This window comes from Sorex araneus, chromosome 8 (assembly GCF_027595985.1).
Source record: "Sorex araneus isolate mSorAra2 chromosome 8, mSorAra2.pri, whole genome shotgun sequence".
NCBI lineage: Eukaryota > Metazoa > Chordata > Mammalia > Eulipotyphla > Soricidae > Sorex > Sorex araneus.
Genome location: NC_073309.1, coordinates 3429375 through 3456058, shown reverse-complemented (window position 1 = coordinate 3456058; position 26684 = coordinate 3429375). Strand labels below are relative to the sequence as shown.

General features: G+C 51.2%; 1 protein-coding gene across 2 annotated transcripts; it reads right to left on the bottom strand.

Annotated features, from left to right (window-relative positions):
* Positions 1 to 2351: 2351 nt before the first annotated feature.
* Positions 2352 to 26572, bottom strand: CMC2 (C-X9-C motif containing 2). 2 transcript variants are annotated; one of them, XM_055145738.1, is made up of 4 exons: positions 26416 to 26572; positions 14920 to 15035; positions 7352 to 7423; positions 2352 to 2700 (listed from the first exon to the last, which is right to left on the bottom strand). In XM_055145738.1, exons 2-4 carry the CDS (start codon positions 14998 to 15000, stop codon positions 2614 to 2616), a joined length of 240 nt encoding a protein of 79 aa, XP_055001713.1. In that variant the 5' UTR covers positions 15001 to 15035; positions 26416 to 26572; the 3' UTR covers positions 2352 to 2613. The 2 variants fall into 2 exon arrangements, with proteins under 2 accessions (XP_055001713.1, XP_055001714.1); XM_055145739.1 differs by lacking the exon at positions 26416 to 26572 and adding an exon at positions 26116 to 26407.
* Positions 26573 to 26684: the final 112 nt, after the last annotated feature.

The window sequence follows — 26684 nt, the reverse complement described above, 5'->3', positions numbered from 1 at the left end:
GGTTCTGCTGGGGTCCTGCCTAGTGGGACCCCCCCAAGTGACCTGGGCGCCCCACCAACACGCAGGCCTGCTTCCCAAAACTCCTATTTACGTACTTCTAAATAGCAGAACTCTGGATGCCGCTCCCCTGGGCTCCAGGCCACCTGCGGTGCCATTTATGGGCATCATGTCACTCAGTCCTGCTAGTGACCCGGTGTGCCAGGCCCTGACTCTGCCCTCCCTTGAGGGTGGCAAGCAAGGCCTTAAGACTTCCAGTGGGACCCGGCTGGTGCAGAACCACTCTCCAGCCAGCCAGCAGCCAGGGACGGACGACCTAGAGAGGGCTGAGGCAGGAGTGGCCACAGCCCAGCGCAGGACAGCACAGGACTGGCTCTGAGGCAACGGGGGCCGCCCCGGGAAGACCCTCCAGTCTCCCCGGCAGCCTGGGAGGGGGTTATCTGGAGGGTCCCCTGGGCAGGGGGGCGGCTTCTGCTCCTGAGGCACAAGGCGTCCCAGCCCCGCCCTCGGCCTGCCCTCGCGTGGTCACCCGCCCCACCCGAGACGGAGTCCAGCGGCTCAGGACCACAGCCCCCCACCCGAAAAGCCACAAACCCTGAGATTGACAGCAGAACTGAGCTTGAGCGGGGGATGCAACGGAAGCAGTGGACAGTGGGGGAGGGTCCTGGCACACACGCAGCAGCTGTACACAAACCACAGAGTGGACGCTACAATAACCATATTACCAGGGGGAAAGAAAAAACTTTACCTCCTCTAGCAAGTTTGACTTGAGTCCCAAGTCACTACTTGAATTGAGGCGGCCGTCACCCCGACCTCAGTTAGGATGGAAATCTAATTGGTCTCCTTGGGCATAATCTTCCCCTTTCCTCTAATTTATCCCCCGAACTAAATAAAATCTTTCTAAAAGGGAAAAGAAACAAAGGAAGCCTCACACTTGCACCAAAAAGCGCTCTCACCCCCAGGTGCTGCCCCAGGGCCGCCATGCGCCGTCCCCGGTGCGGGGGTGCCAACGGAATCCGAACCCACTTCTGAACTCCCCCGTCCCCCAGCCCCAGTCCTGCGGGATGAGGGAGGGTCCCCCGAGCACCCCGCTCCCCGGAAGCCGGACGTCATCTCTGCCGAGGGTCTTGCCTTGGGACGGCCCCTCCCTCCTGAGGCGGGCAGGGAAGCCCTGTTCCCGACCTGACGCGCACAGAAGGGACTACACTGCCCTTGACCGCACTTCCCCAGGCAAAAGGCCTATTTCTGCGCCCCCACTGCTGGCGCTCCAAGGGAGGAGAGACTGGTGTCTTGAATGGAACCCCAGAGGCCAGCGTGGTAGGACAGAGGGGAGGGCGTTTGTCTTGCACGCGGCCAACCCGGATTCGATTCCCAGCATCCCATAGGGTCCCCTGAGCACCGCCAGGAGTGATTCCTGAGTGCAGAGCCAGGAGGAACCCCTGAGCCTCGCCAGGTGGGACCCAAAAAGCAAAAAAAAAAAAGACAAAAACAAAAAGACAAAACCTGAAAGGAACCCCAGAATTGAGTCTGCCTCTTCCTGCACCCCCTATCAAATCTATTATCCCGTGCAGCCATCTGGCTAACCCACCCACCTGAACTCTCCCGACAGGAAAAGCGCTTATTAAACACGGACACTACCCAGGCCCTCGCCGGACACACGGCGACGTGCCAGGGGCGCTCGGACTGTCCACAGCCCCTGTCTGTCGACACCTCCGCTGGCAAGATCAAGGCCTGCTCCGCCACAGGTCTGAAGGACACCTGGCAGGAGGAGCCCTGGCAGGAGACTAACGGGAAGGCGCCAGCAAGCAGGGTCTGGGCGATGGGGGCGCTGCTGGTCGAGGGGGACCCCAGGACACAACTCGGGCGGGGTTGGATGCAATTTCACTGAGTTAATCAACACTTTTAGGCTTTTGGGCCACATCCAGCAGCACTTAGGGATCACTCCCGGGGGTGCTGGAGGGTCGAACCCAGGTCAGCCGCAGGCGAGGCAAGCACCCTACCTGCGCGCCATCACTCGCTCTATTAACAACCACCCTTCGGAACACAGTCTCCTACAAATGACGAAGTCGTAACGTTTCCATGTGACTCACACCTGAGACTTCCCCAGCCTCCCTAGCGTAGGCCTTCACTCTAAGCCCAGGACGGGCCACACAGGTGACTCAGAGGCCACGGGCAGGTGCTCTACATGTGGGGGCCCGGGTGCTCCCCCAGGCACCACCCCCTCCCTGAGCACGGCCGGTGTGGCCCGAAGACCACAAGAGTTGAAGCATCAGAATTGCCACGTTGTCCAAAGGGGAAGCTGAATGGGACTGTTCTGCCCTAACTCCAGGGAAGCCTAAGGGAACAGAGTATGATTAAAATCAGTTATTTTATTGAGGGAGAAAAGTGACTCGTGTTCCCTGGTGGAGGGGGAGGGAGGAAGTGGAAGTCAGGTACGCTGGAGAGAACTAAAGGCCCTGCCAACACTGTGAGAATCCAGGCTTTTCCGGATCTTCCCATGGCTTGTGTCTACGGAGCAGCAAGGGGTCCGGAGAGCGGACGAGACAGGATTCTCCCAGCCGTCACCCCAGGGGCTTTCGGTCTTCTCTCAGCCAAGGCATCCAGTGAAAATACAATTTATTTTTCAGAATTCTCTGGAGAATTAAATAGTCTCTTTCGCATCGCATTACCATGCTCCCTGCTCTTGATCCTCTTTTCCATGTACTGGAAAATAAAAGGAAGGGGAAGAGAGAGAAAGCCGATTATGTCACCGTCTGCATCCAAGAAATAAACGTTTACAAAACAATGTCTTTGCTGACACAATTCCCCTGTCACTGAGTCTGACTGGAAACCTGCTCAGAGGCTGCCTCGTTTCATCCACTATAGCAGGACACCTGGCCCCGACAGACGCCAAGGCCGGGCGAGTTAACTCCCCTACACAGGAATTCACTAAGTTCTCAGGCTAGACAGGCTCTGTCCCTGTACTCAGGAGTTTAAAGGCTAATGCACCCATCATCCTTGAGTGCTTCTAGTTAGGAGACACCAGAAAAGTATTCCAGGGCTTTCTCCGTCTGAGCAGTCATGAAGCTGAACGGAAACAGCAATCAAACGCGGCTTTCACCGTGAAGGCTTTCTACCTCGAGTCCTAATCTGGGGAGTAGGTAAAAACAGGGAAATAATGAAAATAAATGAACAAATGGATGCAAAGCCTTGCACTTAGAAAAAGTGCTTGTTTTAAAGAGGAAAAAAAAAGTTTTTACATGTTTATATTTACATTGCTTAAAACACAAAAATAGGGGCTGAAGCAATAGTACAGCAGGTCAGGCGCTTGCCTTGCACGTGGCCGGCCCAGGTTCGATTCCCAGCATCTCATATGGTCCACTGAGCACCACCAAGAGTAATTCCTGAGTGCAGAGCCAGGAGTAACCCCTGTGCATTGCCGAGTGTGACCCAAAAGGAAAAGAATAATAATAATCACTGTATCACTGTATCACTCTCATCCCGTTGCTCATCGATTTGCTCGAGCGGACACCAGTAACATCTCCATTGTGAGACTTGTTATTACTGTTTTTGGCATATTGAATATGCCACAGGTAGCTTGCTAGGCTCTGCCGTGCAAATAATAATAATAATAATAAAATATATACAAAAATAAAAGCACTGTAAGTGTGAATGAATGGCCCACAGATATGACAGAAAAAGTAAGAAAAACATGAAAAAACAGTATATGTGAACAGTTGGACATCCAAATCTCCCCAGGAACCAGACTGATACAAAAAGGCCACAGAAACAAAACCTCAGTGTGAGTGGAGGGATGGGTAAACGATCACTGTATGAATGAAATGCAAACACGAAAGTTCATAAGTTTGTAACTGTGTATCACAGTGATTCTCTAATAAAAAATTTAAGGAAAGAAAAAAAACAGTGTGAAAGTGAGTCTACACACACAGTCTCCTCCCTCGCCCACTGGAGCCACAGAGACGGGCCACGGGACAGACAGGGGAGGGGCTCGGTCGCCTGCAGCGCCGTGTCGGCCCCAGGCCCTGGGTGTTTCCTCCCTTCCCCGCCCCGCCAGGGCGAATCTGGAGCACAGGCAGGCGAGCCCTAGCAGCCCGGGTGTGGCTCGCAGACTCCTTCCACGGGGCTCGTTCATCTTCCTCAGCTCAGATCAAGGAGCGGGGCCAGACGACCTTGAGGATGTTTCTCGCTACAGGCTGACGGATCTTCTGCTACGCTATTTTTCAACTTTCCTTCCTCATCAAAGGGCTGCTTCAAATTAGTGATGAAGCAGCAGGTCCCTTTAATCAAAACCATCTCTTTAGTATGTCATAAATTAATTTCCTTCATGAAATTATTAAGGAAAAGGTCATCCCACTGCCTAAAATAATGTTTTAATAATTCTGGGACGCAGGGTTATCTATCTGAGGGAAATCTCAGTAGCGACCTTCATCACAGACACGGCTCTCACCGGAGAAGCCAGGCCGGGAGAAGGGGGAGTCTTACCGTCAAATTTCAGAAAATAACACTTCGTAGCACGCCAATAAAATAAGCCAAAGAACTAATTAAAACAGTATGCATCAGAGTATGTCAAGACACACCACGGCAGAGAGGGAACCACCATGGCAACGGGAACTGGAAATGAGCACTCTCGACAAGAGCTGAGGCTGGGGGCCGGAGCGATAGCACAGCGGGGAGGGCGTTTGCCTTGCACGCGGCCGACCCGGGTTCAATCCCCGGCATCCCATATGGTCCCCCAAGTACCGCCAGGAGTAATTCCTGAGTGCAAAGCCAGGAGTAACCCCTGAGCATCGATGGGTGTGACCCAAAAAGCAAAAAATTAAAAAAAAAAAAAAAAGAGCTGAGGCTGGAAGGAAGTAGAGGCATATACGTGATGCCCTGTCAGTGCCTGTGTGTACCCCACTGGAGAGAGGAACTTGTGGGCGAGGAGAGAGGGGAGGGGGGAAGAATGTCTGCATGGGGGGTGGGGGGAAAGGGGACGGGACACTTGGGACACTAATGGTTGGAATTTGGAAATGCACACTGGTGAAGGGATAGTGCCGGAACGCTGCATGACGGAAACCCAACCATGAACAACTCTGTAAGTGAGTATCTCACAGTGACTCAATTAAAAAAAAAAAAAAGATATGGCCAACAGATCGAGACAGCCTTTAAGATGTTACTGAAAACTCCACCAGGCCAGAGCTGTAGTTAATCCGGGTTCGTTTCCCAGGACCCCATTCGGTTCCCTGAGCCTGCCAGGAGTGATCCCTGAGTACAGAGGCAGGAACAAGTCCAGACCACCAAAGTACTGGGGCCCCCATACTATACTATACACCCCCCACAACAAAACCCTCCCTGACATTACCTGGTCCCCAAGCACCAGAATAAGCAACTGGCCAGCTGGGAGTAGCCCGAAGCAGCACTGGGTGTGGCCCAAGAACAAGGTATTGGCCCCACCGATAAACAGTGCCGAAGCTGCAATGCCGCAGCAGAAAGAAGCTCCGAGAGAACTGGCAAGATCTTCTTCTTTTTTTAACCTTTTCTGCAAGGGCCACATCCAAAGTTTTACATATGTGGGGCATATACTCTACCACTGACTGATATCCCTGACCAAGATCCTTTTTCTAAGTAAAAGCTTCAAATGAAGGAAATGAAAGAAGGGGAATGATTAGAAGCAATGAACGGTAAACAAGAGCGCATTAAAAGCAGAGAGGAAATAAGCAAGCACAGGTGCAGAGAGCTGAAGGGAAAAGAAGAGAGAGAAACGTGCAAATCTGAGAGTGACGCAGGACACGGGGCCCAGTGGCAGCAGGGTGGGTAGGGTATTTGCCTTCACGTGGCCAACCCGTGTTCGATCCCCGGCATCCCGTGTGATCCCTGCGAACTGCCAGGTGCAATTCTTGAGTGCAGAGTCAGGAGTCACTCCTGAGCATTTCCAGGTGTGAGCCAAAAACAAAACAAAACTTCACATATAAAAAGATGGGGGACATGAGTCCCCCGTCTTCTGAGGCTGCTGACCCCTGTAAACCTGCCGCTCCCTCAGAAACTAAGCAGGAGCTGGGGAGATGGTACAGCCTTGCACACGCTGACCTGCGCTCAGTCCTGGCACCCCACGGGGTCCCCCAAGGCCACCAGCAGTGACCCCTGAGTGCAGAGCCAGCAGTAAGACGGGAGCACACGGACACGGCCCCTTCCCAAAAGAGAAAAGATACTATGAGAGGGAAAAACATGAGATTCATACAACAATAAGCTCAGACAAAGTAAGACCATCTGCAACATCCTAGCAAGGAGTCACTAGGGGTCAAGCTGGACGAAGAGTCCCCGTGGGCACCTGCGGCAGGGTCGGCCAGGGACAGCATCACAGGGCCAGGCTGAGCACGAGCCGTCAAGTCTGGTGGGCCAGAGTCCCCAGGAGCGGCCCCTAGGGCCCGCTGAGCACTGCTTGGGAGCCTCGTCCCCCAAAATATACAACAAATGGGAACGAGGAAGACAACTTTAGTTAGTTGTGAATATTTTTAAAGGTTCTCGACATAATATTTCAGATGTACACATTTCTTAAAAAAAAAAAAAGGCAAAAATTGCACCAACTGAGAGAAAGGAGCGGTCAGGCCGGCAGTGGTCCTTGCGGTGCGCCCCCAGGGTGCTCAGGGAACCTGCGAGCCAGGCGGAAGCTCACCGGGCTGTCTCTGTGGCCCCTCCAAGGATCTTTACTTGATTAGCAAGACCCATAAAAAAGATGAATTAGGTATTTAACCAAGCCCAAGTCAAATCAGATCCCTTCAGCGTGTACATGCCGTAACTACACTCAAGACGCAAACCTAGAGTGATGGTATAGCGGGGAGATCATTTGCTTTTGCACACGGCCAACTGGAGTTCAATTCCGACATCCCAGACGGTCCTCTGAGCACCGCCAGGAGTAATTCCTGAGTGCAGAACCAGGAGTAACCCCTGAGCACCGCTGGGTGTGGCCAAAAAACAAAAATAAATAAAAATAAAATAAAGCTGGAGTCTATGTTCTTATGTTACAGAAGAAAATTGAGATCCATTGTTAGTTACCCAGAACAGCTAAGCTGGCTATGTCACCCCGCTGAAAGGGGTCCAATTCCCCAAACATTAAACTTCAACCAAAAGAAATAAGGTGATTATAGTAAGAAATTTGGTTTTATTTATGTGCATGCAAGGGAAAAAATAAATGTTCTGAGACTATCACAGAAGAGGCCTCAGTTCTGCACGTGGTCCAAGCGAAGGGCACAAGGTCGCCTTCCTGCTTACTCTCCTCTTTGGAGGCGGGGCAGCTAAAGACACCAAAGATGCATAATGGCTCCAAAATGTTTTGTTCTCTATTTCATCTTATTCATCTGACACCCTTTCTTACCTCTTTCTTCAAGCATTTTCTCATCTCTCGATCAAGATCATTGCAATGACCAAAAAATTTCAGAAAGCTGTGCTAAAAAAAAGAACAAGTGGTAAAATATTTCATGCCATAATAGTGTAATGTCTCTGGCCCAAGAACTACAAAAACTTAGTCCTACAGAAATGTTTCGTGTGTCAACGTGTTAATAAGCAAGTAGTTCAATCTAAAGCACAAAATGTTCAGGCAGGGGTATACGTTCAGTCCTCTGGCGGTAGAAAAGAGCCACCCAGGGGCCGCCCAACCTCACAAGGACAGTGCAAGCACTCGTGCGGCTAAAGCCAAGGGTAGTCCTTCCTGTTACAAGGACCGACGTCCACGAGCAGCTGGCCATGATGCCCAGTGGGCGTGACTTTGCCAGCCAACACTCAGAGGACGGTTCACTTCCTAAATGTCTGGTCACAGCCACTTCTCCCTTCCCTCCACTCTAAATGTCAACAAACGATTTCAGGAACACGTAACTATTAGTAAGTAGTTATGGTTACATGAGCCGATAACTCTGTCTGGGGCTGAGAGACATCTGAGGGGGGACGGCACCTGCCTCACACCTGGCTGACAGGGTCCGATCCCCGGCACCCTGGGTGGCCCCATAAGGGACCGTCAGGGATGACTCCTGAGCACAGAGCCACGAGTAACCCCTGCGCATTGCTGGGTGTGGCCCAAAAATCTTTTTTAAAATGTGTCTCGGGGCCGGAGCGATAGCACAGCGGGTAGGGCGTTTGCCTTGCACGCGGCCGACCCGGGTTCGATCCCCGGCATCCCATATGGTCCCCCAAGCACCGCCAGGAATAATTCCTGAGTGCAAAGCCAGGAGTAACCCCTGAGCATCGCTGGGTGTGACCCAAAAAGCAAAAAAAAAAATAAATAAAATGTGTCTCAAGTTCAGAATCTTTTTTGTTTGAAAATAAAAGTGAAAATCTCTCCTGCAACTATTAAGGCGGCAAGGGTGTCCACTCCGAAGCGAGTGCAGGTGATTCTCGGCCCGGGGCCCTCGGCTCCGCAGGGCCGGACGCACAGCCTGGCTCTAAGGGGGGTCAAAAGCACGGACATCTGCTACAATGACACGCTATACATGCCGAACTTGCAGTTGTAATGAGCACATCTTTCTCTTTTCTTTCTAATTAAGGCTTTCATAAAAACCAGGCAACACATAATTAGCAAGCCAGGCCTCATGCTATTTTTTTTTATTTCCTGCTTCATCACGACTTAAAATGCACTTTTCTAATCCATACTGAAAAAAATGGTCAGAGTCTTTTCTGGCAGACATTTAAGACAATGAACTCCTACTAGTTACTCAATGATCTCTGAAGAATATTTCCTTGGCAACAAATTAACACCTTCTAGTGGAGCAGATATAACAAAAAGAATTACTTTTAGGAAGTTATGGCAATATATCACAGTACAGTTTTACATTTATTTCTATTAGCGCATATACATACATTTTGCGTTAAAAAGTAACCAAATCCAAAACTAAACTAAACTAAAACTTAACTAAATACATAACTAAATCCAAATGAAAATTGCGATACTCTTGTGACAGTATATAAAAATCGGGAAGCCCGAGGTGTGCGCAGGTAGGGCACTCACAGTATACACGGGGTCCTGAGCTAAACTGCCACAGGCTGAGTCCCCAACACCAAAGCCAAGAACCACCAAGAACCGCTCCCTGCCCTCCAAGCCAGAGCTACAGAAAGTGGCCCCTACTGTCCAAAATGGCCTAAGGGAACCGGCCAAAGAAACGTCCAGGGACTGGAATTCTCTGTACACACCCGGTGTAAGCCTCTCGTGCCTCGTCTAGTTCTAGGGGACCCGAGTGGCTGAGGTATTAAGTCAGTGGCGGGTTTCTGAAAGGCGGAGTCACAAAGACACAGCGCGTCAGACTAAAGGTCCTACCCAGAGCACACAACAGAGGGCAAAGCACTAGGGGTTCCCAAATGCAGCCGGGACCTATGTCCTCAAGACCTTTCCCCCAAGTGATGTGCAAGGTACACAATATCCTGTTTGCAGAACAAAGGCTTCGTCCGACCTGGTCACCCAAATCCTCTCGCCAGGGGACAGTGCAGATTCCCAGCCAGGCCTGCGGAGGACCGTCCCCACATAGCAGAGTGCCAGAAGGATCCAGCAGATTCCACGGGACCAGAGAAGTATAAGACTGTCAATGCAATGACACTCTTTATTTTGATTTATTTAAAAGAAAAATTTGGGGGGGCTGGAGCGATAGCACAGCAGGTAGGGCATTTGCCTTGCACGTGGCCGACCCGGGTTCGATCCCCAGCATCCCATATGGTCCCCTGAGCACCACCAGGAGTAATTCCTGAGTGCATGAGCCAGGAGTAACCCCTGTGCATCGCCAGGTGTGACCCAAAAAGCAAAAAAAAATAAAAAATTAAAATAAAAAAATTTTTTTAAAAATTAAAAAAAAAATTTTTAGGGGGCTGGAGAGATAGTACAGCAAGGAGGGCATTTGCCTTGCACGCAGCTGACCAGGGTTCAACCCCCAGCATCCCATATGGTCCCCTGAGCACCACCAGAAATTATTCCTAAGTGCAGAGCCAGGAGCAACTCCTGAGTACCACTGGACGTACCCCCGAAAACAAAAGCAAACCCAAAAAAGAATTTTAAAAAAAAACTGTCAACATCAAATAAAATACATTAGAAATAAATTAATAATATAAAGTCAGGGCTTTTTAATGGGATACTGGGGATCAAACCCAGGTGGGCTGCGTGCAAGGCTTAAAACGAGTTCCCATATCCGATTCAGTAAGCACAGTAGGTAAATCCACACAAATGAAGCTCTCTGGGGTCCTCAGTCCTCCCGAGGAGTGGAAGAGTTCTGCTACCTCGGGCGTGAGGACCCTGCACGAAGCAGGACTCGTACCATACACGGTTACAGACGGAACAGAGCGATGCCAAGGGCATCCGGGGCAGAAGAGGAGAAAGGGAGAGGATGCGAGAGAGCATGCGGAATGGAGCCTGCGGACCTTAGGGTCGGTCCACAGGGAGAGTCAGCCACAACGGCCCCACGCCCGGCTGGAAGAGAGCGGAGGCGCCAGCACACGAGCCCGCAGGGACGTGAACAGGGCGGTGAGGGGACGCAGAGGCCTGCAGGGGGGGACGCAGACTCTGCCTCCTGGCCGCAAGCCTGCGGGAGGGGCAAATTCTAAAGAAACTTACGTTTTCTTAGTGCTTAAATGGTTTTTCATTTTTTGACATTTTGACGTCTGTGCCATTAGAAGTTGATTCATTTCTATGATACAAGGTATAGATGACTTTTAGGTTTTTTTCAAATGGCTTTGTAATTTCCCTAGAGCCAGTTACTTAAAAGTTTTTGTTTCTAGGCCACACCCAGCGGTGCTCAGGGGTTACTCCTGGCTCTGCACTCAGGAATTACTCCTGGTGGTGCTTGGGGGACCATATGGGATTATGAGGATTGAACCCGGATCTGGTCAAGTGCCAGGCAAATGCCCTGCCCACTGTGCTATCACTCCAGTCCTAAAACGCCATCTTTGAAATAAACTTCTGCTTCTGGACACAAAGGGGTAACTAGTTAAGATCCAGGCCTCCCACCGTAAATGAGGGCGTGAGAAAAACGTTGTAAAGCAACCATTCGCAGATGCTGAGCCAGCATGCCATGAGGACGGGCTCACCACAGTGCTCCTCTACCCAGAGGGATTCCCTCACAGAGCAAGGCAGGAACCCAAGAAGAGAAGAGCCATTTCTCTACTGCGCTCGGGGCACACGGCAGAACCGAGGGCTGAGGTAGCTGGCATTCTAAAGGTAGGAGTACTGGGGCTGGAGCAACAGCACAGCGGGGAGGGCATTTGCCCTGCACACGGCAGACCTGGGCTCAATCCCCGGCATCCCATACCGAGCACCGCCAGGAGGAATTCCTGAGTGCAAAGCCAGGAGTAACCCCTGAGCATCACTCGGTATGACCCAAAAAGGAAATAAATAAATAATAAATAAATAAGTAAATAAATAAATAAAGGTAGGAGAACTACAACTACGAGTTCTGAGCCCACCAGCAAAAGAACTCCATAAATCCACCTGGGTTCCCTGATTTACTAAGCACTTACCTGCACATGCAGGGAATGATACCTACAAGGCCAACAAACATAAAAAGGACCTAGGACTTGGGGCTGGAGCGATAGCACAACGGGTAGGGCGTTTGCCTTGCACGTGGCCGACCCGGGTTCTCTTCCCAGCATCCCATATGGTCCCCTGAGCACCACCAGGGGTAATTTCTGAGAGCAAAGCCAGGAGTAGCCCCTGTGCATCACCAGGCATGACCCAAAAAAAAGGCCTAAGACAGAATGACTCTGGAAAAGGATTCATACTGTAGGATTCTGAGACTTGCTACAAATCAAGGCAATGTGGTGCTGGTGCTGAGAATAGTACATAGATCAGTGGAAAGGACTAGAAAACCCAGAAATAGACCCGCTCAGGGAAGGTCAATTAATTTTTTTTGGGGGGTCACACCTGTTGATGCTCAGGGGATACTCCTGGCTCTGCACTCAGGAATCACTCCTGGCGGTGCTTGGGGGACCCTATGGGATGCTGGGAATCGAACCTGGGTCAGTTGCGTGCAAGGCAAACGCCCTCCCCGCTGTGCTATCACTCCAGCCCCAAGGTCAATTAATTTTTAACAAAGGTATCACAATAATTTAGTGGGGGAAGGATAATCTATTTAACAAATGTCACTGCAACAACTAAATATCCATGAAGTAACTACTGACTCACACGTCACACCATACACAAAAATTAATTTATAATGAAAAACCTAAGACCACTGTAGGCAATTGGAGAGAATCCCAAGCAGTGAAGCACGGCCCTGTACGCCAGGTCCTGTGTTCCACCTCCAACAGCACACGTCCCCCACCCCACGTGGGGGGGGGGAAATTCGTGCAAAACAAATTTTTTAAAAATAGGGTGCTGGAGGAGGATTACTCAACAACTTAGAAGTCGGCCTCACACGCTGGGGGAAAAGGCAGCTCAGATAGAGAAGGGACCACCAAGCAAAGGGTGCTAGGAGGGCCCGCTTGGGATGGGAGATGTGGGCTGAAAATAGACTATAGACTAAACGTGATGGCCACTCAATACCTCTGCTGCAAACCACAACACCCAAAAGGAGAGAGCAAAGGGAATGCCCTGCCTCAGAGGGTGGAGGGGACGGGGGGAGGTGGAGGGATGCTGGGGCCATTGGTGGTGGAGAACGGGCACTGGTGGAGGGATGGGCACTTGACCACTCTATGACTGAAACACAAGCATGAAAGCTTGTAAGTCTGAAACCGTACCTCACGGTGATTCACTAATAAAAAAAATTTTTAAAAAAATACTAGGGTGCTGGGATGTGGCCCCCCAGTACAGCACTTGTCTCGCACGTGTGAAACCCTGGCTTCAATTCCTGGCACCATCAAAACTACAATCAGTAATTCCCTGAAACTTCTTGGAGACTGGGAAATAAAGAAAAATCCATATGACACAAAAACACTGGTAGGGCGGGCTTGGGGGTGGAGCAAGCAGGCTGAGTTGACTTTTTTTTCCTTTTTTTCTGAAAGGGGTAGTAGACCTCCACCAGGAGTGAGCTTAGAAAGCTGAGCTGCGGGGCCGGAGCGATAGCACAGCGGGGAGGGCGTTTGCCTTGCACTCGGCCGACCCAGGTTTGATTCCCAGCATCCCATAGGGTCCCCCGAGCACCGCCAGGAGTAATTCCTGAGTGCAGAGCCAGGAGTAACCCCTGAGCATCGCCGGGTATGACCCAAAAACCAAAAAAAAAAAAAAAAAAGAAAAGAAAAAAAGCTGAGCTGCGAAGGAACACAGGGGCGTTTGCTTGGCGCAAGGAAATGTTTTAGGATTTGCTGCTGCTGCTAACTGCACGGTGCTGATGGTTACTAGGACTCCCAGGGGCTGGTGAGATGCTCCTAGGCCTGGAGTGAGTCTGGCGTGGGTCTGGCAACTACATGGGACTGCAAGCACCGGCCCCAGAACAGGCCTCCACCCCCACTGTTCGACAGACTCCCCTGCACGTCCTGCATGCTTCGGCGGCCCGTGTCCCTTGGGCCCGGGGCTCAGCTGGCATGGAGCCGGGAGCATGGGACAGCAGGGACTGGACCCTAAGGACCAAAGCGTGGGCTGACCTGCCGCAGAGGCGGGGTGGGGTGGTGGGGGTGGCGAAAGGGATGCTAGGATCATTGGTGGAGGGGAATGGGCGCTGGGGAGGGATGGGTAAACGATCACTGTGTGAGTGAAATGCAAGCACGAGGGTTCCTAAGTTTGTGACTGTACATCACGGTGATTCTCTAATAAATTTAAAAAAAAAAAAAAAAAAGGTGTGGGCTGAGCCGTCCCTGGCCCGAGCAGCTTAGTTTAAAGATGCCATGTTGGTTGATTCAACATGTTTTTGAAAAGGAGAATACCAGAATATTTTATTTCAACTTTAAAAGTCATGGACCAAAAGGCAACTGACAAGTCACAAAGACGAGGAAAAAGACAGGAGCAAAGCACTCGGGCCGGCTGAGTCTGGCTAACCAGGAGCCTGAGGAGCAGCCCCGCCACCTGGGCTGCCGGGAAAAGGCCTCGTGCTCGCGGCTGACACGCACGCAGGGACAAGGAGGAAGGCGCACCCCTGTCTTTCTTCCACTGGGCTTCTTCCCGGCCATCTCCCCTTTTCCGTCTCTGTCCACAACTGACCGTATACAGGCAATATTCACTGAAAACAAATGAACAATCCCAACTCCTCACCTCTGTGCAGTGAAAAGTGGGTGTACAGGATACATAGAGGATATGGCTGGGAAGCGAGCACTAGTCACGTGAGGCCTGACTGGCCCTGGGACCCGACAAGCAAGGACACTGTCAGCAACAATGTTGCGTTTGTCAGAAAAATGCCTGAAGTCGCCCCATAGGAGGTCTTACTATTGTGCTGGATATTACAATGACACTTCTAGTTTGTGAATATCAGGAGGGAAAACAACTAATGCATCATGCATAGGTAAAAATACAAAAAGTTTCCTATAATAACTACCATACAGCAAATATACGAAGAGAGCTAAATACCTAACATCTGTAAAAATATCACCTTCATTTAATGCATTTCAAAAATAAGCTTCTCCTACTTGGGTTTTAACCAAGGAATTTTACCTCCATTCCACTAAAAATTAAGTAAACCTGTCAAAACAGGGCAATTATAAATTAAACCAAGTTGGTATCTAATTATATTTAAAAAGTTTTCAATTTCCTTTAAACACAATGGTAGACATTGAAGTACGGAATGTTTTTAGAATAATCCCATTATGATCACAAGACTCAGAGCTGAACATACTTGCTCCAGAGCTCTGTAACTGAGAAAAGGAAAAATACTATATTGCAAGACCCTGTATTCTAACTGCATATCATTTCAGAAGCTCCCTAATAATCATCTTGGATTTTCTCTAAGACCCACTGCCAGGACATTATCACTCCCTTCCCCTGATGGAGGCGACAGCTCACATCAGGGCCCCTAAGTTTTATTCCGCTTCCCAGTCCTGGACTCTTACATTTTTGTGACATTCCTTAAGCAGGTTTATCAAGACGTTGCACTCTTCAGTGTGCAAGTGTGGAGATAAGTCGGGATGCATCTTCAGGAGGCGGTGACGGAGCCCAGCGGGACAGCCTGTGGATACAAGAGGGTCTTGAATGATGCGAATCTGACTGTTGATGCAACCTACAAATAACTTTCAGTAAGAATCTGCCACGACCTTTGTCGGAAAAAGAATGTTGAGGGGCCGGAGCGATAGCACAGCGGGGAGGGCGTTTGCCTTGCACGCGGCCGACCCGGGTTCGATCCCCGGCATCCCATATGGTCCCCCAAGCACCACCAGGAGTAATTCCTGAGTGCAAAGCCAGGAGTAACCCCTGAGCATCGCTGGGTGTGACCCAAAAAAAGCAAAAAAAAAAAAAAAAAAAAGAATGTTGACTCTCGGTAAATTATTAAACTTGAGTTTCAACTCCTTTGGCCAATGACTTCACAAGCAAGCAATCAGGAATACTTCGAGTATTCAGAAAATCTGTTTAGGTTTAGGAAAAAAAAAAAAGATTCCTCAAGAGACCCAGTCCTAGGAACAAGTGCTCAGGCAGAAACAGTCTGTCTTTATTAATACAAGTCTGACTTCAATTATTTGGCCCACATTCCTGAGGCTGATAACTACTCATTTTATTTAGATGAAATTCTGTCAATTAAGAGAACTGACTTTATCCTTTATAAACGCGTATTCCTCAGAGAGTTAAAGCTAGCCTCACATTAGTGTGAATTAATATAGACTGCTTGCTTCCTGACATCTGGATGAGAACATCTAGACAACAATAATCACATATATAGCACTGTCATCCCGTTGCTCATCAATTTGTTCAAGCGGGCACCAGTAACGTCTCCATTATGAGACTTATTGTTACTGTTTTTGGCATATTGAATAGGGAGCTTGCCAGGCTCTGCCGTGTGGGCGGGATACTCTCGGTAGCTGGTAGCTTGCCGGGCTCTCCGAGAGGGGCAGAGAAATCAAACCCGGGTTGGCCTCGTGCAAGGCAAACGTCCTACCCGCTGTGCTATTGCTCCAGCCCTAACAATAAATATATTTTTTTAAAAAAAGCCTTCAGATATAGAAATGTCTAAAAAATATTACACCAGGGGCTGGAGTGATAGCACAGCGGGTAGGGCGTTTGCCTTGTATGTGGCCAACCCGGGTTGGACTCCCAGCATCCCATATGGTCCCCTGAGCACCGCCAGGAGTAATTCCTGAGTGCAGAGCCAGGAGTAACTCCTGTGCATCGCCAGGTGTGACCCAAAAAGAAAAAAAAAAAAAATTACACCCAAAACAGGAAGCTGAAATCCTGGAAAGTAAGTTTAACTGGTACACAAAGTAAAAAATTAGCAATCAAAGTTAAAAAATAAAAGAGAAAGAAACATTGTTTTCAGGTACTTTCTGTAATTAGGCAACTCTATTCACCTTTTTTTTATTTATTTATTTATTTATTTTTGGTTTTTGGGTCACACCCAGCGATGCACAGGGGTTATTCCTGGCTCTTCACTCAGGAATTACCCCTGGCAGTGCTCAGGGGACCATATGGGATGCTGGGATTCGAACCCGGGTCGGCCGCGTGCAAGGCAAATGCCCTACCCGCTGTGCTATCACTCCAGCCCCCTGACACCTTTTTTTTTTAATTCAGAAAAGATTACTGAAAGAATTAATTTGCTTTGCTATTTTAAAGGCTTCAATAAAGACGGCTTAGGTGGAAAGTAGTCTTATGGGGCTGGAGCGAGAGCACAGCAGGGAGGGCGTTTGCCTTGCACACTTCCCACCATCCCATAGGGTCCCCTGAGCACTGCCAGGAGTAATTCCTGAGTGCAGAGCCAGGAGTAACCCCTGTGCATCGCCGGGTGTGATCCAAAAAGAAAAAAAAAACAGTAGTCTTATTCGGGGGGCAGTACGGGGTGTTGAGGAAGGGGTGTTGGGCCACACCCTTCAATGCTCAAGAGTTACTCCTGGCAGTGCTCAAGGGGCCTTATGGGAGCTGGGGATGAACCCATTTGGCTGCATGCAAAGCAAATGCCCTCCCCACTGGACTACCGCTCTGGCCCCTAGATCAGACTAAGAGTTTAACAGAAAAATCAGTTTTTAAAAAATCGTCAACATTAAGAGCCAGGGGGTGTGGGGGGGTGTCTGCCATGCTCTGCGGTGCCGAGGTCTCCTCCCGGCCCGCTCGGGTGTGACCCCGACACTCACGGCGCGACTCAGGGACCACAACATTTTATTTTAAATACACAGCAAAATATTTTAAACTACTTATGACAGAATTTAAATCTTAATCATATAAGCAATATTTATACTTCAGTGTTTAAAATGGGCCCCCCAAATGGGCAAAACATCTGAACTTGTATTTCACCAAGCCTACAGAAATGGGCAATTAAGGACGGGGAAGTTGCTGGAGAGAGAACGGGGAGTACAGGGTGAGGCGCTGGCTGTGACTGTGACTGGCCCCGCAGCCCACGTGGACCTGAGCTTGTCAGAGTGATCCTCGGTGCGGTCAGGAGTAAGCCCTGAGCACTACCAGCGCGGCCAAAAATGCAAAACAAAAGACACAGACAGAGAAGAGAGAGAAAAGACAGAGAAGCTGAACACCGAGAGGGATTTGCAAATGAAAGCCCCAAGGAGATAGTCTATAGATTTGCCAGAACAGCCTCGATCAAAAGGACTCGCTTCCAAGAGAAACGAAAAGACGCTAAACTGAGCAAGTTCATATTCAAAAGACTGTAAGATTCTATGTACGTGCAGTGTCCGAAACGACAGTAAGCAGGCAGCATCTCGCCTGGCAGTACTGGTACGGTCCCCCGAGCACTGCCAGGAGTGACTCCTGAGTGTAGGGCCAGGAGTGACCCCGAACACAGCCAAGTCTGCCCTCCCCGCAAGAGCCCCTACACACACACACACATACACACACACACACACACACACACACACACACACACACACACACACACGGGGCAGAGAGCAGGGCCAGGGCGACAGGACAGCAGGTAGGGTGCTCGTGACTTACCCGAGCCCGGCACCCGGTACGGTCCCCCGAGCACTGCCAGGAGTGACTCCTGAGTGTAGCCAGGAGTGACCCCGAACACAGCCAAGTCTGCCCTCCCCGCAAGAGCCCCTACACACACACACACACACACACACACACACACACACACACACACACACACACACACACACACACATGGGGCAGAGAGCAGGGCCAGGGCGACAGGACAGCAGGTAGGGTGCTCGTGACTTACCCGAGCCCGGCACCCGGTACGGTCCCCCGAGCACTGCCAGGAGTGACTCCTGAGTGTAGCCAGGAGTGACCCCGAACACAGCCAAGTCTGCCCTCCCCGCAAGAGCCCCTACACACACACACACACACACACACACACACACACACACACACACACACACACACACACACACACACACGGGGCAGAGAGCAGGGCCAGGGCGACAGGACAGCAGGTAGGGTGCTCGTGACTTACCCGAGCCCGGCACCCGGTACGGTCCCCCGAGCACTGCCAGGAGTGACTCCTGAGTGTAGCCAGGAGTGACCCCGAACACAGCCAAGTCTGCCCTCCCCGCAAGAGCCCCTACACACACACACACACACACACACACACACACACACACACACACACACACACACACACACACACACACGGGGCAGAGAGCAGGGCCAGGGCGACAGGACAGCAGGTAGGGTGCTCGTGACTTACCCGAGCCCAAACCTCAGCATTCCACACGGTCTCCCAAGCCCGTCCAGGAGTGACCCCTGAGCACAGAGCTGGGAGTCAGCCCCAAGTACCTCTGGGTGTAGCCATACAACAAAGCTCAGAAATAAAACCTGAAGGTGGAATTGGGATTAATTTGTAAGTGGACACCAGAGAGCCCCTGGGGTGGATATATGCTAAAAGCAGACTGTGGAGGCAACTGCCTTATTAACTGTGGCCAAGCCCAACGCGATTCCCGGCACGGCACATGGCTCCTGGAGCACCCCCCGTGCCAGGAGTAGCCCCGGCACTGCCAAGTGTGACTCAAAACCCCTCCCAGTAAATAAGACTGTGGGAATGGACACACAACTGTGAAGACTTAATAGATCTACTAAAGGAACCTGTAATGGGTAAAATCCACAGTGTGGATTTTAAATTTGTTGAGCGTTTTCAGATATCCAAACTACCGAGTCACCTTCCGTTCCAACAAAAGCCTAAAAATATATACATATAAATCAGAAAGTTTAGGGGCTGGAGCGATGGCACAGCGGGGAGGGCATTTGACTTGCACGCAGCCGACCAAGGTTCGCAGCCGACCCAGGTTCGATTCCCAGCATCCCATATGGTCTCCCGTGCACCGACAGGAGTAATTCCTGAGTGCATGAGCCAGGAGTAACCCCTGTGCATCGCCGGGTGTGACCCAAAAAGCAAAAAAAAAAAAAAAAAATCATGGGGCCGGAGCAATAGCAAGTGGGTGGGGCGTTTGCCTTGCACGCGGCCGACCCGGGTTTGATCCCCGGCATCCCATATGGTCCCCCAAGCACTGCCAGGAGCAATTCCTGAGTGCAAAGCCAGGAGTAACCCCTGAGCATTGCTGGGTATGCCCCAAAAAGCAAAAAAAATAATAATAAATCAGAAATTTTAAAGCAGTATTATCACATAGCTATTTCAGATTTTAACATAAAATTACCCCAGGTCACTTCCATTCAGTAATTCTAAGGACACATTAAAAATATATATATATCCCAGCTGAAAATCACAAATTGGGTATTCTGCCCACTTGAATATTTGAAATACAAACTAAAAATGTAGCCTAGTATTAGGTTTGTTTGCCTGTCACTCTTACAGTCTTTCTGGGGGTACAAAACCTTTGCCTCAGCAAAGTGACGTTTCATACTGCAATTTCAAGCGTGCCGACATATGGCACCTAAATTTATATACAGTATATAACTGCTTCTGCTTTGTTTTTTCCAGAGGAAGACGCATACATGCTTAGTTAGAAAACGTCACAAGCATTTTATTTTGTAAATACAGCTAAACAAAATATTCCTGCATAATTCTATCAATCTACCCTCAAATTTTGCTTCTGAGTGCTGAAATGACTGCTAGCTGGTAAATACCTGAGCAGCAGGCTGCTGGATAAGCACGCGCAGGGACTGAACGGAGCACCAAGGCATTCAGACAACATGCACTTTCCTCCACACAGAACTTGACTTAAAATACAAAGCTGGGGCAGGAGGGATAGCGCAGCGGGTAGGACATCTGTCTTGCACGCAGCCGACCCGGATTCAATTCCCAGCATCCCATATGGTCTCCCGAGCACTGCCAGGAATAATTTCTGAGTGCAAAGCCAGGAGTAACCCCTGAGCATTGCCGGGTGTGACCCCCCCCCCAAAAAAAAATACAAAGTTAACTTAAGAATCCAGGATTTTAGCAGGTCAGACCTCTTTGCCTCGACTTACTGATCCTAGACCCCAGCTGCTGGAACTGAGGGTCAGGACTCCAGACACGGTCATTAACTCACCTGACCTTTGGGCCACACCTGGCAGTGCCTGGGCAAACAGACATGGGGACCGCACCGGGGAAGCCTTGTGCGAGGCAACACCCTCCCAGCTGTACGCTCACCGGCGCATGTGAATTTTTTTAAATGTTTTAAAGTAAATTTCTTTATTATTACCAGGAAGTTTTTTTGTTACATACCTATATATCTGGGTGTGCCTACGAGTGAACTCTTCAGGTAAAAGGGGTTGCACGAGGAAAAGGTTCAGAAGCCCTGTCCCAAAGGCACAGTGCCTTCTCCTGGTCAGCTGCTACTACTTAAAGAGCTCTTGCTAAAGTGCTCTTGCCTTACCCTGTCCTTTCCCTTCCAGATCTTTCTTAGCTGCTTCCTCCTTTCCTTCGTCCCCTGCTCCCCGTTCCCACGCACTGTTCCTTGCAGACCGTGCCCCGGCTGTGCCCCGGCTGTGCCCAGCTGCTGATTCAGAGTCCCACCGGACTTGGTGGAACAGACACAGGTAAACTCTCAAAGCACTATGCTACGATGCTAAGGGCCAGGGAGGCGGCTCAGTGTTCAGTGCCTCAAGTCTAGACCCTAGCGAGGTTCCATCCCCAGCTCTGCAAAAATACACTAAAATCAAAATTAAAATCAATAAATTAAAATCCCTTAGGAGCATGATGGAAAAAAAATGGCATCATTCTCATTCTCAGAACACAGTGAAATGAAGCCTACTGCAAGGCTGGGATTCAAAGGAGAGCGCCTGTTTCCAAACACCTGTACTCCTATTGCTCAGAATAACTTTTACCAACGGAAGAAAAGCTAAGCACACATTTTGTGTGTTTTCTGAGCCATACCAGAAGTGCTGGGAGGGGGGCGGGGGGGCAGCAACGTGGAACGTGGTGCCTAGAGGAGGAACCTGGGCCACCTACATGCAAATTATGGGCTCCGGCCTTCATTTCACAGTCACATATTCTAAAATTCCTCAGGGCACAGGGACATATTTACACTCTAAGCAGAGGAAATAATTTCAACGCTTACCACACGCTAGGCAAAAGTCTTATATTCTCCCCCAAATCACAGGAAACACAAACATTCTCAAAATTTGGTTGCACCCGTTAAGAAATTGGTTTTATGTAGGTCAAAGTAGGTATCACTCACATTTTCACAGCAAAACGACGTAAGTGGCAGTGGAACGACGAATGTAATCTCTCACCGTGACAAATTTTCCCACGTTCAAAATAGAAAAGAGAGGCTCTCCGGGCAGTTTGCGAAAGGGACTCGGGCAGGAAAGAACTACTTCCCAGAGGCCGCCGGCTACGGGTCAGCAGGAATTAAGCCCAGGCCCACGTCCCAGAGAAGCTAACAGACGACCGTAATGTTAGAAAGAAGAACAAACAGAGCAGCACCGCTGGCCTCCCGCCCACCAGAGTTTAACATCCCGCCGCGCTGCTAGGGACGGGCCTGCCTACAGGAGAAGAGAGCGGCCGGCCGGCCTCCCCGCTGCCTGCGGGTCCTCCCGGCGGGAGCGCTCAGGTCGGAGGGCCGACAATTGGTTGAACAGGACATTGTAAATGGAACCTGGAGTTACCTACCAACACCGGCCCGGGGCAGGACAGACGAAAGGGGCTATTCCTCGAGGGAGAAGGAAGTCTCAGGGCGGGAAGAGTTGGCGTCTCACCTACTCACAAGCTACTTACTTCAATCCCTTCCCCTAAGACCCACGCCTCTTCTATGAAAGGAAATTCGTTTTTGACCGCTATATCCCATGTTGTTGAGAGATTTAAAATAATCCTCGACAGGGGCTGGAGTGGTAGTACAGTGGATAGGGCATTGGCCTGGCACGCAGCCGACCCCGGCATCCCATAGGGTCCCCTGAGCACCGCCAGGAGTAATTCCTGAGTGCAAAGCCAGGAGTAACCCCTGTGCATAGCCAGGTGTGACCCAAAAAGCAAAAAAATTTAAAAATAAAATAATCCGTGACAGGGGGCTGGAGCGACAGCACAGCGGGTAGGGTGTTTGCCTTACGCGAGGCCAACCCAGGTTTGATTCCCAGCATCCCATATGGTCCCCCAAGCACCGCCAGGAGTAATTCCTGAGTGCATGAGCCAGGAGTAACTAACCCCTGTGCATCGCCGGGTGTGACTGAAAAAAGCAAAATAAATAAATAAATAACCCGTGATAGCATCTGAAAGTGAGCATGAATGTGACATATTTCGTGTACGTGAAAGGTTGTCACGTGCTGGGAAAGGCTGGACTAAATTTCCCAAGGCGTTTCCAGAAGCCGGACTGGAAACCCAAGGTGGAAATCGGGGCAGTGACAGTCTTCCGGGGCTGCGGTGACACGAACTATGTCACAGACCAGACACGTCCAGAGTCTGGAGTCCTGGTGAATCCAAGCTCACGAGGAAGGAACTTCAAGTCATTTCCAAAAAGAAGATTCACACTCAGGGAATAAACCAGCAGGCAGGGAAGTGGCTGCCAGGGCAGGAGTGAAGGCTCCACACGGCTGACAGTCTGGTTTCCAGCCCCAACACTGTCACTGTCACTGTCATCCATTGCTCATCGATTTGCTCGAGCGGGCACCTGTAACGTCTCCATTGTGAGACTTGTTGTTACTGTTTTTGGCATAGTGAATACGCCACAGGGAGCTTGCCAGGCTCTGCCATGCGGGCAAGCTACTCTCAGTAGCTTGCCGGGCTCTCTGAGAGGGACAGAGGAATCGAACCCGGTCGGCTGCATGCAAGACAAATGCCCTATCACTGTGCTATCACTCCAGCCCCAGGCCCAACACAAAAAGGAAAAACATTTCCTGCTACTAAGAATACACACACACACACACACACACACACACACACACACACACACACACACACACACACACTTAAGGTCAAAGTCATCATCAACCAGCCAGACTCCTCTACTGAGCCAGGTGAAGGGAAACACCTACAAAGGAGAAGGGATAAAGCCCATTGAGTGGTTGTGTATCAAATACCCAGAACTGCAGTCCCAGCTTTACAACAGCATTCAGAAACCCTCCGGAGTGTTGGCCTGTCACAACAACTCTGCTTTCCTGCATGCAAACCCCACCCTTCCCGCCAGCAAGCCCACTTGATACAAAACAGCAGCATCAAACTCTTAACAAAATAGTCAGCTGCAACATTTTTGATGTTTTGGTGACTGGTATTTTGGTTTCTGATGTTTCGGTAACAGGCTCCAGAAAAACAAGCTGAACTTTCACTAGGGGTAACCAGTGAGGACAGATGGACCCTGCTGAAGATGTGAAAATTGTAGATTCACTCCTCTCCTTCCCCTTACTCAAGACTCAACTAAATTTCACTTTTCTCATTTGGTTTTGTTTTTGTGCCACCCCAGATGGTGCTCAGGGATCCTGTGAATCGAATCCAGACCTCCTGCAGGAAAGCAAGTGCCCATCACGCTATTTCTCCTCCCGCTTTTCTTTTTCCTTCTCTTTGGAGGTGCAGGGATTGAGCCCAGCCTCACACCTGCCAGGCGAGCTCTCCGCGGCTGACCTCCAGCCCCAACATCAGGCAGGTTCCTTAATGAGTGGCTTCATAGCAGACTGCGGCCACCAGGTGGCAGAACCGAAGAAAAGAAATAAGCCAAGAGAAAGCCGTGCATTTACTCCAGCAAAGAAAGGGGAGTAAGCGAGCCTTCTAATAACACGCTTCAGTAAATCTATAATCACCAGGGGAAAACCCTGTGTTTTAATGCCACCTGGGTTTCTTTAGAGAGACTGTGCTATTGTGTGACTACACCAGAAAGAAATTTACACACAGCTGCAATTTCTAATGCAATTTTAAACACGCCAAGAACCAAGACCAGAAGTCTTGGGGTTCAGCACCTGCTGGATCTTTCTCCGAGAAAAACTGTAAAGTAATACCCAAAGCTTTCTAAAAAAAAAAAGAAAGAAAGAATTAAGTCCACATTTCAGAAGACTCTGGTGTTAGCTAGGCTAGTATTTTCTAGCTTTTTCAAACTCTGACCCTTACTCGGCAGAGGCAGAGAGAACCGCTGCTGGCGGACAGCAGGGAACAACCGTCACGGCAGAGACATGCAGGCCACAGAGTGACAGCCAGGGAAGGAGCAGCAGCTCCGGGGCGTCCAGGGAGCACTGCAGGCCTCCGGGCTCTCGTTTCCACACGCAGCCCACGGGAGGAGTCCCAGGGTCCTTCCCCAGAACAAACCCTCATCAGCATTGACTAGGCACTCAACACTCCAAACTACTTACATTTCACTGTTGGGGGGGAGGGCGGTGCTGACAGACAGGACACTAACTCCACTTGAAAAAAGCACAGGCTAGGGAGGGAATATTCTTGCCCTCCTACACCCCCCCACCCCCCCAAGAACTGACCAATGCTCAGTTTAGAATCAGACATCTGAGAACTGGTCCCAGACCTCAACGCTTTAAAGGAGAAAAGGAATGCAGCTCATTTAGAAGCAGGCAGGCAGGTAAGGGGCCCCTTGGCAATGAGTTTTGGGAAGCCATAAAACCAGTGTTTGGGAGTAACCAGCAGCCAGCCAAGGCCAGCCAATCCCAAGGCCGGAACACAGCCGGAGCCCTCACAGACTCAGAGGAAGATGGCGAGGAAGATAAAGGACCCAGAGGCCAAAGTCCTACGGGTCCCTCTTATCAGAGCCCCTGGCCATAGAGCAGGACACTTTCTTTCCCTTAGGGGTTCTCACTTCCCAACCACTTTTCCCTGAACAAAACTACTCTGCCCACTGAAATTCTTTTCTGTGTGACAGACAAAGCACCTGGTTTGCGTAAAGGCCGGGTGCTTCTTTTCCCATGAAAATCCCAAGTTAGCGTCCGTCTGGGAACCAAGGTTCCTGGCAATGCGGTAAGGACCAGGCCCCCAACATCCAGGCGCAGCTGGACCACGGCCCCCGGGAGGTAGGCAGGACCTCAGTGTCCACGTGGAGGAGGAGCTTCTGCAACGTGGGCTGTGGGAGGGGGGTGTGGGGAGCCTCAATAGAGTGGCCACTGACCTTGACCGACCGCCCAGTCTCTCCCGTGCAGAGTCTTGGGGAGGGGGTTGTGGAATGGCCCCACCACCAGCCCTCAATCCCCACCAAAGCATCACTCACGTGGGAACTGGTCCCACCAGAGACTTGGAGCAGTGCCATCGGGCAGGGCTGCTCTTTGCAATGAATGGTCCTGGTGGCTGGCAGGGGTAAAGATGGTGGGGGGGAGGAAAGGATCGACCCACCCCGAATTAGAATGTGAGCAACCTCAGGATGGGGGAGGAGAGAGAGAGAAGGAAGGGCCCACCCCAGGTCAGAGCGCGGGGAAGTGGCCTGCGAATACCCTCCGCTGGGCTGTGCAACGTCGGCTTTCCAGGGCCTCTTCCCAGACTCCCCAGTCTTGCTCGGGCTCTAAGAAGATGAGGGCTCGCTGCTAGGCTGGAGGCCAGGGAAGGGCTCTGGACGGTCTTTCATACTTACTCTTACTAGGATCTCCCGTCCCAGCCCGGGCTTCTCCCACCCGCTGGGGTCCAGCCCTCTCTGCGCCGGCGCCGGCACCCCTCGGCCCCAAAGGGCACCCATCCTTCATGCTCTGGGCTGCCCTGGGGCTGACGCCAGCAACTTCTCCCTTCCCTGCCCCCCTCCAGGTCCTATCACTTCTCTAAACATTGCCACCCCCCATGCCTGCCCTCCCCAGACACTCACCCCCGGCGGCCGTCCCGGGGCGCCGACCCCGGGGCCGAGGGACAAGCCTCCAGCTTCAGGTGCAAAGTTCCCCGGCCGCTGCCTCGAGCAGCCCCTGGGAAAGGCCAAGCCCGGGGCCCCGCGAGCCTGGCCCCAGGCCCGCCCGAGCGCGGCTGTCCGGGCTGGGGGCGAGCGGACGGGCCGCAGAGATGCGCGCCAGAGGCAGGTGCTTCCCGCCCGTCCCCGGCTCCTGTGCAAGCCCCGAGCTCCCGACAGCCACGCGCGGAGCACAACCCGGGGAGGTGGGCGCCCCCGACTCACCCGGACGGCGGCCCCCCAGGGGCCTGCAACGGAACCGGCACGGCGCGTTCGGTGCTGACCCGCCGGGCCCCCGCCGAGAAGCGGCTCGGGGCGCATGCGCAGGAGCGCCCAAGTACGGCGGCCGCGAGGGGCGGCGGCGGCGGCGCCGCTCGGCGGGGGTTCCCCGTGCGGGAGGGACCGCCCAAAGGGGGCGGCGCTAGGGCGGCTCGGGGCGGGGAGAGAAGGAGCGAGGGCGGGGCTCGGGGCGGAGAGAGGCGGGGCGAGGGCGT